Below are 14,631 nucleotides of genomic sequence, written 5' to 3'. Positions count from 1 at the left end.
AGTTGAAATAAGTGAATAAGCCTCAAATAGAAGGAAAACATTTGTTTTAATTCATTAGTAATAGTTGCTTATGTTTACAAAATGCCACAGTAGTGAATTATTCCATTTCCTGCAAACTTTTTTCTTCATAGCTAGACAATATCAGATATCAATTCAAAGGATTGCCATAATAACATATTTGACATGCATACTTATTCCAATCTATTTAATTTTAAATTCTCTTTCAATGTTCCTAATACATTTAAAGTTTCTCTTGGTGGCTTTCATAATGTAAAACAAGCCCCATTCTATAGTCCTCACTCAGGCTCAACTCCCCATTGGTTTAAGTGGGGATCTTTGAGTCAGAACAGCACAATTAGTAGCATGATATCAACATTTTTCTCTAACCTTTTCGATTACAGGTAAAAGAATTTCATTTCCGTGCCAAGTGCATCTACACAGCAGTGATGGTCCGCAGGGTTATTCTGGCCCAAGGAGAAAACAAAGTAGATGACAGAGACTATTATGGAAACAAGCGATTGGAATTGGCTGGGCAGGTGGGTCCCCACTTTGGGGTTGTGATTTTTGTTTGTTTTTTGTTTTTACTTTAAAAAAGATTTAGGGTCGAGGTATGCTTTCCCTGAATTGGGCCTTAAACAATATAAAACACTTGAAGTAAGATTCTCACCCTCACTCTGCCCCTTTACACCTGGGAATAGGGTTGGAGTGGTGTAAGGGGGCCTGAATAGCCTCAGGCTGCCTGTAGGAGAACTCCCTTGGTACACATACTGCAGAAGACAGCTATTAGGGCTGTCTTCTGAGGATCCCCTTGCAAGCGCTGGTGTGGGGATTGGGACTGGAGGCAGGTGGGCACATCAGGGATGTGCTGCAGGCCTGCAGAGATTTGGGGCAGTACTGCAGCCCATAGAACTGCCCCAGCAGGCTGCCGTAACTTAGACAAGCCCCTTGGGTTGTCTGAGTTATGCTGGGGGTTTCTCCAGCCCCAGGAGCAGCTCAGATTGGGAAGGTGCAAAGATGGCTTAAAGCAGCCTTAGCTCCCCTCCCTCTGGGCTATAAGCTCTGCTGCATGTCCTTGCATGCTCCTAATAAAAAGGGTTAGTTGTCTACATGTCTATCAGTTTAGAGCATTGACCACTTTAGTTACCAAGACCCTAGTATAACTTAAATTATTTTACATTTTATTATTTAGTTATGATGAGGAAGTAGTTTAGATTGAGGTTGGACGTCATTGTGTGACTCGGTACAAATTAAAACAGTGTATTCAGGTATATAACAGCACTTAAGGACTACATGTGTTTTTATGTTGTGCCACCTCTGTATCTTCTTAGGCCATACATGAAGAATTTAGACTGATGTGTATATAATGAGGCAAACTGGAAAAATTGTACACACACACACACACACACACACACACACACACACACACACACACACACACACACACACACACACGCATAGTGTAAAAAATGCCCTTTCTTCAAACAGCTAACAAAAATTTACCACACTTTCCTCCCTAACACAGTTCTTTCTGATTTTACACAAGCATCGAACAACTTCAGCCTAAAGCTAATTCTCTTCCCCCCCCCCCCCCCCCCGGAATATTATAATTGACCAAATGTTTTAAGGTTATAATGAAGGCACCACTGCAGCCTTAACTTGTAACATTAGTGCTGTAGTATTTTAATCAGTAAAAGCAATCATTAATTTGCCACTACATCCATCCTACCTAAATAGATTGAAGGTTGATTATTTGTATTGGTGTAATCGAATCACAGAAAACATAAATTCACAGATTATTTGTATTGGTGTAATAAAATCACAGAAAACATAAACCTTTCTGCAATCTGAAACAAAAGCATTCTGGTTGCAAATGTTAAAACAGCCATAGTTGATTAAAGGGGTAGTGTAGCCATGTTGGTCCAGTAAAAGATATTACCTCTCTTACCTTGTCTCTCTAAAAGTTGGTTAAATTACATGGAAAGGGTTTTTTTTTTAATCGCAGAAGATCATTGTAACAAAGGCAATGCAAAGTAGTTTATTTCATCATGGATAGCTTTGCAGTGATTGCATATATTTGTACCATTTGATTTAGTAGTTCAAGTTCCCTTGGGATTTCCTAAATGATCCTTGGAAGCTGAGCATTTGACTCCCCTTTCCGCCCTTTCCTCTAACCCCCTTCCCCCCCCCAACACATGTTATCAGCATAAGCTTGATTTACCTGTACTTGGGGACTAAAACAATCAAATAAAGCACAGGATGAGATTTCACTTTTTCTTTGTGAGTTTTAAAATGTTTACAATTAGCTGAAGTTTATGTAACTAAACGGGCTGAGATTTTTAAAATGCTAGTTGTGTTTCTGGAATAAAAATCCTGTTGCTTAAAGATTTGAATAAAAAAGAGCATCCCCGTGTGAAGAGGAAAACATAGCGGTCTAAACAATGTAAAGACATAAAAGGCATTGTCTTTATAAAAATGTGTGAAAACAATAGCTGCTAATTTCACACCCCATGGGACAAGGGAGTATGAAATGTGCTTTAGCTTTAGATAACAGAGTTGTATCCACTAGCCAAGCTGGTTTACAGAGCTTTCTCTTAGTCTTTCTGCCACTAGAGGCTGGGTAGGCCAGGTGCCAGCAGAGGTGTTAGCAAAACCTACTGATTTCAGGCTTAATCTTTTCACCTACCTTTTCTCTTTCCTTAATGTGTTCATTATTTGCTGAGCATTACTCTGTTCTTTGTCCTCAATTTTTTTTGTTTCTAATGCAGCTAGCTTTGTATGGGTGAGATATGGAACAGCACCAAAATCCGGCACCCTGGAAAGCAAGGGATTTCTACCCTGTGACAAAAGAATACCGCCTTGACTTCAGAGATTGCCTAATCCCAGCTGTTCTGATAATATAATTAAGGCTGCCTAATGTCTTTAATTTTGCAACCAGTTTGTGTGAAAAGGAGAATTTGGCACTCTAAAGGCTTAAACACTAAATAACAATCTCAAGGCGCCTAATTAGAATTCTCTGACATTAAGCTAATTGGTGAAACTGTATTTCAGCAGCTTAACTTCTTTATTAATTTTTTTCCTTAGGATTTTCAATCAATTGATGAGCTGTCAGTATTTTTTTCTTACATATAATTTGCTCTTTAGTGCTCCTGTCTTAAGCTGGCTGAAAGGCCTTGGACTAGCTCTGAAATGTATTGAATATTATCACTGGCATTCCATCCCTTTTCTTTTAATCACTTACTCTTGACCTAAATAATGTGGTTACTGTGAGACTTTGTTTTGCAGATATTCACTGCTCTTACAGAGAGGCTGTGAAAGTACAAAAATTAGCAAAGTGTGTAAGGCTTTTAGGTTGGAAAATTTAAAGTCTGTGTACTTAAGATGTAACTTACTTATTACCTCAAAGAAAAAGAGATCTGGTTTGTGTCCATATTCACTACAGTTCCTGGCACTGGAAGATTTTAGTGGAATTGTAGTGTTTGTTTTTCAATCAGCAGGTTCAGTGCAGAAAATATTTGTCTAGTTGGCTAATTAAAACATTCTGTTTTTACTGGACATTCATTTTAAGGTATGCTCAAAAGCCAATTTACATCAATGGAAATACTCTTGATTTCAGTGGACGCTGGCTCAAGCCCCTTGATCCTTAAAATTGTCAGGGGGACAAATTGCAAAACTGTTCCCTCCCACTCACACATCATTCTCAGTAAAGGGGTATAACTTTGAAGACTCCAGTTAAAAATTTTCCTCCCTAAGAGTATGGTTTGTATGACTTTTAAAATTAAGTAGAATGATTTTGAGCCAAAAAGCAAATGTTGTTATGGAGGCACCAGCTATGGCTCCATAGTCAAGATTTGAGTTTTGCACTAAAGCCTGGTCTACACTGGGGTTTAGATCAATGTACCTTCAGGGCTCAAGGGCATGAAAAGTCTGACCCCTGAGAGCTGTAGCTATGCCAGCCTAAACCCCTGGTGTAGATGCGGCTAGGTCCATGGAAGAATGTTTCCATTCCCCTAGGGACCACAGCTCAGGGAGGCAGAGTTACTACAGTGACAGAAACTCACAATAGTAACAGAAGGAGTTTATCTATGGCATGCTATGGGGTTACAAGAGCATAGCTATGGTGCCATTGTAAGCTGCTGTAACCCCCATAGTGTGTGGACAAGCCTTAAAGCAGAGATTCAATGTTATGTTATGTATTAGTGTATCCTTCCCAAAATGCTAGCACTTACTCTTTGGGTATAGAATGAATTTTGTGGGAAATTTTAAGTAAATCTGTTAGTTAGTTAAAATAAATTAAAAATGGGCCCTTTAAGAAATTTTGCACCCAGTGTCAACATGTATTTTTTGGTCCCAGTTCTCATAACAGAATAATGCAGAGGTTTCATATAGCCTCTGTAGTGATACTATATGGGAGGGGAAGAGGGGGGGAAAAACCTAATGACTTTAAAAATAAATTTAAACTGTTCTGGAATCACAAACACTAAAATGTCTTTATCAAGGTTATTGCATAATTGCCCTGCAGAGTTAAGGTTGTTTAGATGCCTCCAGAGGGATTTAAGAGATAATATTTATCCAGCAGACCAATTTGTCAAGAGTTTGGTATGATTTTTTTTTTTATTATTATTATTATCCTCTGCTGTTGATAGGGTAACATCTAGCTGCTTCTGTAAATTAACAGGCTAATTGCACCTCTGGCCCGTCCTGGTCTCTTTGAATGCACCCCACCTTGCCCCCTCCCCCAATCTCAGGTCTTGAGATGTCTCCTCTCTCGAGGTAGAATCACAGGATTCTCACACTGTCAGGTGGCGGTGGGCTGCAGTCCCCCTGGTGCTAACCATGATTACCTCAGCAGGTCCAACTTAGATTCAGTACCTGCAATTTTCTTCTTTCTGGGAGCTATGACCAATGGTGTCCAGTGACCAGACAGCCATCTTAAAACAAGGTATTGTCTGTTTAGAACCAAAGCATTTCAGAAAAAAAAATCTTAAAACAGTAAACATGCTAGAGGCATCTCTAGCCTTCCAGAAGCCTATTCCCCTTCCACAAGGGGAAACTGGTAGGTCTAAGCTTGTTACAGACATCCCAAGACCTTTAGGGTCTGGGTGGCAGTCTGTTCCCCTAACTCACAACCTAGTTCAGCATCTTTGCTTCAGGAAGTGTGTCTCTAAATCTTGCTCAGGTTTTTGATTGCCACCCACCTTGACTCTTCAGGGACCAAGTTACTTTTACCTGTTTATAGCCCTTTGATCTGTTAACTCCCAGCACTGGCAGAACAAGTCTTGCAACTTGATTGGATATAGGATGTAGGATCCATTAACTAAGAGCTTTCCTGTTGTCTTTCAAGTGTGTGCTGGGATGTTTTAATCTGGGAGCTACTGTCTTCTTCCTGGTGTCAACCCTCATGTAATTAAAGCAATATAGGCATATAATAAACATTCCACTGAGCCAGCAGTTCTCAAACTGTGGATCAGGACCCCATTTTAATGGGGTCACCAGGTCTGGCTTAGGCTTGCTGGGGCTGAAGTTGAAGCCCAAGCCCCACCACCTGGGGCTGAAGCCTGTGGGGTTCATCCCTGGGCATCAAGGCTCAGGGTTACAGGCCCCCTGCCTGGGACTGAAGCCCTTGGGCTTCAGATTTGATCTACCCCGCCCAGGGCAGTGGGGCTTGGGCTTTGGCCTCCCCACCTGGGGGGTGGGGCTCAGGCGCACTTGGGCGTTGGTCCCCCCTCCTGGGATTGTGTAGTAATTTTTGTTGTCAGAAGGCGGTCACGGTGCAATGAAGTTTGAGAACCCCTGCACTAAACCAATGTAGTGCTACTCTCCATCTCAATAGCTAGGTCATGTGCAGCATTCATAAAATTATTACATAGCTGCTCCACGTCAGCCATGCCCTGTCTACTGGCTTTGTCTTCATATAAGTCATGTTTATTTACAGATGACCCATAATGGATGAAGTATGAGGGAAGATGGCTAAAGCACTCTTGGCAAGAATCTCATGATGGCTCTGTTGGTTTTAAAAAAAACTGTGATGTGGTGGCTGTGCAGGATTCAAGAATTTTAAATTAATTAATGGAGATATCCTATCTCCTAGAACTGGAAGGGACCTTGAAAGGTAATCAAGTCCAGCTCCCTGCCTTCACTAGCAGGACCAAGTACTGATTGTGCCCCAGATCCCTAAGTGGCCCCCTCAAGGATTGAAGTCACAACCCTGGGTCTAGCAGGCCAATGCTTAAACCACTGAGCTATTTTGGTCTTGACCTTAGCATCCACAAAATCTCAGTCAACGAATTTGCTTGCAGTTGTCCCCAATTTAGTTAATCCAAGCTGCCTTTGCTCAGGTGGATTAATGCCCCTTCCATTGTGAGGAAATTTTTATTACTTTTATGCATCAAAAGGATCTGAGCTGAGTTGTTTGCTTCTCTGGATGCAAGATAAGATCTGGAGTGAACAAAAACAGTCTTCTCTGATCTGAGTTTAGGCCAGAAATGTTTGCTGAGATACTGGAGGTGTTGGGTCCTTTTTGTATCCCTCTCTAAAGCTCATCAGAAAACATTTTTTGTTTTCTGTGGAAAATTTTGACTTTTCATTGAAAAACTGAATGTTTTCCCAGCCAAAAACCGAAAGACATCTCGTGAAAAATTTCATTTAGTCAAAGACCCAATTTTCCATCAAAACAGTTTTGACAAATAATTTTCAGCAGCTCTGTCCATATCCCTTTCTGGCTGGGGAAGGCAATGGAGAAGAACGGACTCTACTGCTGGTAGGTTCAGCACTTCCCTCGGGGAGTACACGTTGCCAGCCTCTCTAAATAAATAAATAAATAAATAAATAAATAGTACTCAGGATTGCTTGAACAAGCTGCAAGTGATGATAGCCTTTCTCAGAGTGCCGCTAAGAGGGCCTGATAGGGCTGCATGGTAACCAAGGCATGTTGTTGATCAGAGGTAGTAAATAAGAGTAGTGCTTATACAAACTGCATTACTGGGAAAAGTTAACACGCCTTTCTGCGGAAAAGGGCATGGCTGAAAATTCTTATCCAGACTACGTCTGACCAATAATTCTCTCTGTAAGCAATTACACAGAAAAGAGATACAAACCCCAGCAAGACCCCTGTTTCTCTGAGGACTGCAGATGAAGTAGTTTGGACGATCTCAGAAGGTAATATTATAAGCATTGCTCCACTGCAGAGAACACACTTGCTGGGTCTACAAGGCAAGACATAGAGATGTTTCCTTAGCCTATGGTGTTCAGAATTTATCTCCCTAAGGGTACGTCTGCATTGCAATAAAACACCCATGGCACTGAGTCTCAAAACCCAGGTCAGCTGACTTGGACTCACAGAGATCTGGCTATAGGGCTGTAAAACTTCAGTGTATCTGCCTGTGCTGGAGCCTGGGCTCTAAAACTCCTCACCATGTAGGGTCTCAGAGCATGGACTTTAGCCTGAGACAGCTCATCTACACTGCAGTTGTATAGCCCAGCCACCTGAGCCCCACAAGCCTGAGATAGCGGACCCAAGCCAGCTATGGCCATGCCGCAGGTCTTTGATTACAGTGTAGACCAGGGGTTCTCAAACTTCACTGCATCGTGACCCCCTTCTGACAACAAAAATTGCTACATGACCCCAGGAGGGAAGACTGAATCCTGAGCTTGCCTGAGCCTGTCTGAACCCTGCCGCCCTGGGCAGGGGGGCCAGGGCCAAAGCCAGAGCGTCATCATTCTTGGGGGAGAGGAGGAGGGGCAAAGCCGAATCCCAAGGGCTTCAGCCTTAAGCGGGGGGGCTGTAACCTGAGGCCCCCTCCCCTGCACACACACTCAGTGCTGAAGCCCTCGGGCTTCAGCCTCAGGCAGTGGGACTCAGGCTTCGGTCCTGGGCTCCAGCAAGGCTATTACCAGCCCTTGGCGACCCCATTAAAACAGGGTCACAACCTGCTTTGGGGTCCTGACCCACAGTTTGAGAACTGCTGGTGTAGACATACCCTCTGAGGCCTTTAATATATGGTGAACAAGATGGGAGGAAGATATCTTCCGTGAAACACAAAATCAAATAGAGAAATTGGATATTCAAAAGGAAGATTCAAGTAAATACTTCACATGTGTATATTGAAACTTTGCAGTCACTCTGCTTCAGGTTATTTAAATTCTCAACCTTAGGTGCTAAGGTAAATCTAAGTGATTTTGCATTTAACATATAGAATTATTAATTTAGTACTATTGGCTTACATAGTGCTTCTTAGATATAAGAAAATATTCTCCCTGCCCTGAAGAATTTAGTCTAGGATACCCAATCCTGCTGTCTTCAAAGCCTGGTATTTGCCAGGTATTGCCCTGTATTTCAATGGGAGAAGGCCTAGGGTTTAGGCATTAGGATCTCACAGGATCCTAAAGCTTGTAACAATCTTGTCCTCAGCTGCTTGAGTTGTGCTCTGGGAGAACTCAGCTGTTTTGGGAAAATCGCTTTTAATTTGGAAACATTTAAAAAAAAATCTTCAGATTGATTCCAAAGAGAGAGAGATTTTATTAAATGTCCTGGTACTCCTGAAGCACCGCAGTATTCAAATTACTCAGGCTGCTGTTGTGAAAGCTACTAGTCTTTAGACTCCTTGTTGAACTGATAACCTATAAGTTAGACCATATCAAGGTTGTGAATTTAAAATGACTTTCTGAAGTTTTCATGCTTCTGTTTTTTTGTGTGATTCATGTAAGATGTCAGCAAAATGGAGGCATGACCATGTTGATTTCAGATGTTATGATTTCCAGTGGCTTTTGACTGGGCATAGATCATATGCTTTGGGCAGCCCAGCTGGGGCATGTTGGTGGAAAGATGGCAGATGAGAATGGGTGGCCCTTCTTGTTGGGAGAGAAGTGAGTGGCTGGCTCTGTGCTTGCAAGGGGAGAGGCAATGGCATTATGTGCAGTTCAGAGGTGACCGTTATAATTCAGTTTCATTCTGCACACACAGAAATTAAATTATGCAGTAGACTCCAGAATGTCTTAGCTGTGCTTGCTGATTACCCAGTTTATTCAACACTACAATGCTTTGTAGGCTGGGAACTACCATTTTTGGCATTCAGTAGCTAGTGCATTTTTAGTCTTTCTGACATTCGAGTTGTTGTAAAACAGAATCCCAGAATAGGATTGCCAAGTTTTAGAATTTATACTGCTTGTTTGAAAAACTAATTGTTGTAAACATTGACAATGTATCATTTAATGCAAATTTAGGTATTTTGGGAAACCACTAGTGTTTACTGGAGGAGGTTGGGAAAGCTGTGAAAACAATCAAATAGCAGAGCAAAGAAAAAATAACAACAAAAACCCTTCAGATCATGGAGGACATCTCCATAATAGACAAAAGGCAGAAGAAATCATTGTATAAAACGTTAAAATACGTGGAGAGCATATATGAAGAAGAGGAGGGGTTTGGGAACCAATAAATAGGAGCAGTGTTGAATAGTTAGTTTTATACCATGGTGTTTTATCCCAATCCCCTTGGTATGTAACTCGTATATCCACCTGTAGGCTCTTCATTTTAGTGATTATATCTTTCCGTGGGTGGAAAGGGTTTGGCACATTGCAGGAGCTACTTGAATATAGACAATTAATATGGAATTAGATGGAGACTTGCATAAATTGGGGATCAGTTGTCCATGGCTGTAAGGCTAGGTAGCTTACAGAATAACAGGAGATTAGATGTACATCAGAGAGAGTTCCAAGTCTAGCTCATCTCAGATCTACACCATCAGAAATGAGGGAAAGGAGTTTCAGCTGCAGCCAGAGGGGAAGCAGGCAGTTCCTGGCAGCTGGCCAGGAGTCACTGAAAGGAAAGAACCTGTCCCAACTCTTCTCTGCAATACCTATGGTAACTGTCTGCTGCCCCTCCCTGCTTCGGTCTGACCATGCCAGCCATGCACCACCCTCAAAATCCGTATTGTTGGGGTTCTTTCTAAAAGTGCTCCACGCAACGGCAGTCACACACAGCATCTTTCTTCCCAGCTCCCAAGGTGTCCTTCGGGGGGGCTGGGGAGGAGAAAGGGGCTGCTATTTGTACAAGTAGAATCCCTAAGAGTGTCTTTCTGTTCCCTCCTTCTCTGAGGATGCCTGCTCATGCAGTGGAGTTCGGGTCTGGATGTTAAGGCAGTCAAATTTCTATATAGCCATTGTTTTAAATCTTGAAAAGTAGTTGTCAGGAGAATCACACCTTGGTGGAGGTTGATCTCATGAGATACAATGTAACCAGGTTGAAAAAGGATTTTAATCAATAAATGTCTAGAGTAGCCTTACAATTTTGAAAAGAGAAGTATGGTGAAGGAGAAAGCCAGACAAATCAAAAAAGAGTAGGTGTGCTGGGCCATTTGTTGATTTGAAATTACTTCTAATCTGGTCTTCTGTTTTATTCTAATGAAGAGAAACAAAGCCTTCTCACCAAAAAGTTAGGTACTGAATATACAGTTTTTATCCTTTTTAGTAAGCTGACACTAGTAAGCACTGATGACCTAAAATGCATCATTTTTGGTCTGTCAAAAGAAGAAAAGTCACTCACTATTCACTCTAAATCCAGTTGTTTTGTGTTTGCAGCTTCTTTCCCTTCTCTTTGAAGATTTGTTCAAAAAATTTAACTCTGAAATGAAAAAGATTGCTGATCAAGTAATTCCAAAGCAGAGAGCAGCCCAGTTTGATGTAGTGAAGCATATGCGTCAAGATCAGATCACCAATGGCATGGTAAATGCCATCTCTACTGTAAGTGCTATGTTTTATTGCTGCTTGGTGGGGTTTCTCAACAGCCTTAGTAGGGGGTGTGGTGGCTGGGATGAATGGGTGAGTTATTTTTGTCCTGGTGGTTCCAGTAACGTTGGTCATGAAAATAAAGCTATTAATATTCTTTATAGATTCAAGTGATAAAACTCTCATGAATAAAGCTCTAAGAGGGAGATAATGATCAACATAATACATTTATATAAGTCCTACTGAAAGGAACAGTGAGAACTAAGACATTTTAAATTGTCAAAAAACTTTTTGTTTACGTCAGTGATTCATGGTGAGTACTTGGCACCTAGATTGATCTGATGTCAAACAACAATATTTGTGATGGAACTGGTTGAAAAATGCAGAAAAAACTTCGACTTTTGTTTCCAAAAAAAAAAAAAAAAAAATTATCAGTTTCAAAAACTCAAATTTTCAACCAGCTCTAGTTTGTTAATTGAGTAAAACAGAAGATCTGCTATAGCTCTGGACCTTTTAAAGGGACCATGCTTCTTTTTGTTCACAGGTGAATGCAATTAAGAGTAATGATGCAGTCTACTGGTTGTACTAGGGGACTAAGGCTTGGTCTACACTAAACCCCCAAATCGAAGTAAGGTACGCAACTTCAGCTACGTGAATAACGTAGCTGAAGTCGACGTACCTTACTTCGAACTTATCGCGGTCCACACCCGGCAGGCAGGCTCCCCCGTCGACTCCGCGTACTCCTCGCGGCGAGCAGGATTACCGGAGTCGACGGGGAGCACTTCTGAGTTCGATTTCTCGCGTCCAGACAAGACGCGATAAATCGAACCCAGAAGTTCGATTGCCTGCCGCCGAACCAGCGCGGTAAGTATAGACAAGCCCTAAGACTTCTGTGTTCTGTTTCTGTCTGATGTTGACTTATCATGTAATACTGGGCAAGCTGCTAGGTGCTTTTTGTAATACTATTTATCCAAGAACTAAAGAATTAATTAATTTCAATGTGTACATGTGGTTTACTCTGGAGCCCATGTATCTGTTTCCTGTTGGTTAAAAGGACCTGGGGTCAGAGGTGAACCTTCTTCAGATGTACAACTCAGAAGTTCTGAACAACTTAGAGTTGCTTAGGGGAACTGGGTGAAAGCTGGTAACAAGATCAATTCTATAGGCTTCTTAGGGTGTTTTGATCTCTAGTTGTTTGCTGTTTATCATCTCAACAAAATCCAAGTAGGTTCTTTTAATTTTTGCCAAAGCACAATGATGCAACTCCAGATCTGAACCTCAGTTTACCCAACTGTAAAATGAGGTTGCTACGAGGGACACTGAGGTTTAGCTAACAATAATGAAGCATTTTGAAATCCTTGAATTAATTAATTAATTCTGTAAAAAGCAACAGAGGGTCCTGTGGCACCTTTGAGACTAACAGAAGTACTGGGAGCATAAGCTTTCGTGGGTCAGAACCTCACTTCTTCAGATGCAAGATACTTAATTAATTCTGATACTTAATTAATTCTGTTTTTTAAAATAGATTAATTCAAAGTGGTCTAACAGTTAACAATTAACAAATAACTTTAAATACATATTGCACAACTTTTGGAATTCTTGGTCTTTTTTTCTGCTTAGCATCAGGTTGAGTTTTTCTTCAGTTTTTAAAAACAAAATTGGCACTACAAATCACATGCAAAAACATCTTCGTCTGTAACTAGCAGATTCCAATTATAAAGCTAATCTTGTATTTAATTTTGAGTGTACCAAATATAGTTAAATCTTATAATGCAAATAACTAAAAAAGACTGACAGATCTGTCTTCTAAATCCTAATGGCTTCTTCTAGCAGATGCCAGTTTTTGCATTTGGGCTGACAGAGATAAATCTGCCAACTATTCAGTATATACTATAAATTCTTCCTCCTTCCACTGTCTTAAGAATTTTTTTTCCCACTACCACACAAGCAATTAAAAGCCATCTGCTCTGAACCATTGGAAATAATTTCCCAGGAATAATGCTCAATGTATACTCTTCAGGAAACTAAACAAGTTCTGTTTCCAAGACTGATGTTATAGTAGAACAAATCTCACCAGAAAGTTTTTAAGGATAGTCCCTGAGAACATGGAATAGATCCGCAGATTCATAATTACACCCACAGCATGTAGAAGAATCCATAGCATTCTTGTTTCAGACATCTACGTGGTGTTCAATGATGCTTGCAACAGACTTTATATTTTGTTTTCCAAAAGTAAAAGGAGGGGTGGAGGAATAAGTGGAACATGCAGTAATTTTACAGGCTTAAAACATTTCTAAGTCTGTATGTTTGCAAGCTCTTGGGACAATGAAAAGAGATGTCTTAACCAGGAGTCTCTTTACTCTGAAAGATCATGCTTTTCTTATTTGTTATAGAAATGTTATTGCTGTACTGTTTCATCTACATTTACACACTGTCACCTGCCACTCATTTTTCTGGACAGTGTTCGGTTTGCATAGTTTCTAAAGGTCCATACAACTCCTCAAACTAGGCTGCTTCTCCTTCATCTAAGTGCCTGCCAAGAGAATTATTCTTCTCCAGCTCAGGTGAGGATGAAGAGAAAGAATACACAGAGTGGGCTATCAAGATGAGATCCTGGAGAAGAACAAGTAGTGACTGGATTAGTCAGAGTGACCAGAATTTGAGGTTGAGTCAATGGGAATCTTCCTCTCTGTATTAGAAAGAGTGAGGAAGAAATACATGCATTCTAAATGGCCAAAGGCTTAAGGAATCCAAAAGGTGGAACATATGCAGTCACCCTTTCCTCAGTAAGATTTTGCTCCTCAGACAGCTCATTTGGTGAGGAGAGGGTGTTGTCTGAATAAGAGTGCAAGAGTCTGCTAAAGAAACACAGGAGTATTTCTTCCTGCCTGAGATGTTCAAGTCTGTGAAACACAGGGTAATTGTGGCACTTGGCCTCCAAACTGAGACTGCGGAGTTGAATTCTGTAGCCACAATGTGGCGGCTTCTGTATTGCCCAAAGTACCATGAAATGCCATTCATGCCTCTGTAGAAAACCTCATTCAGAGACTAGGAGCATCTAGAAAAGGATTGCCTAATAGCAATATGGCAAATTTTGTGCACTTCAGAAGAAAAATATTGCTCCTTTATTCTACTCAAAGAAGATGTAGCAGTGGTGGCCCACATCCAAGACTTCATTCCTGAGGAAGGAGGACTTCCTCCACAAGGACCTTATGGATTGTAAGATTGTGCCTCACTTCAAGCTTCATCAGTTTCCACATGCTTCTCCAGGGCAGCCATTGTCTAAATTAAGGAACTGAACTAACGTCTCAAAAGACAAAATAATCTACAGTCTGATCACCAAGTGACCTGGCCATGTCCTTCATCACAGCCAGGACAGTAGCTTTGCACTTCGGAGATATGTAGGCAAAGTAGCCACAAGGTTTGGCTCAATCTGCTGGACAGTGAGAAAATGAATAACATAGTAACAACATACTGAACATACATAATGAATAACATAGTAACAGGCCTTGGGAGGCAGGCCAGTCCTCGCCCACAGACAATCCGCCAACCTTAAGCATATTCTCACCAGCAACCACACAACGCACCATAACAACTCTAACTCAGGAACTAATCCATGCAACAAACCTCGATGCCAACTCTACACACATCTACACCAGCGACACCATCACAGGACCTAACCAGATCAGCTACAACATCACCGGTTCATTCACCTGCACGTCCACCAATGTTATATACGCCATCATGTGCCAGCAATGCCCCTCTGATATGTACATTGGCCAAACTGAACACTCCCTACGTAAAAGGATAAATGGACACAAAGTCAGATATTAGGAATGGCAATATACAAAAATCTGTAGGAGAACACTTCAACTTCCCTGGCCACACCATAGCAGATTTTAAGGTAGCCAT

At 41.2% G+C, this 14,631-nt stretch overlaps 1 protein-coding gene across 3 annotated transcripts in view; it reads left to right on the top strand.

The window, feature by feature from the left end:
- POLR3B (RNA polymerase III subunit B) overlaps positions 1–14,631 on the top strand; it is a 126,778-nt gene that overhangs the window by 35,724 nt on the left and 76,423 nt on the right. For all 3 annotated transcript variants that reach the window (XM_005300791.5, XM_065581755.1, XM_042843615.2), the window contains exons 12-13: positions 402–536; positions 10,573–10,734. In XM_005300791.5, coding sequence (XP_005300848.1) covers positions 402–536; positions 10,573–10,734 — 297 coding nt within the window. The remainder of the gene's footprint in view (positions 1–401; positions 537–10,572; positions 10,735–14,631) is intronic.

Source organism: Chrysemys picta, chromosome 1, assembly GCF_011386835.1.
Source record: "Chrysemys picta bellii isolate R12L10 chromosome 1, ASM1138683v2, whole genome shotgun sequence".
In the NCBI taxonomy this organism is placed as follows: Eukaryota; Metazoa; Chordata; order Testudines; family Emydidae; genus Chrysemys; species Chrysemys picta.
The sequence above is the reverse complement of the archived record's forward strand: the minus strand, read 5'-3'. Positions and strand labels throughout refer to the sequence as shown.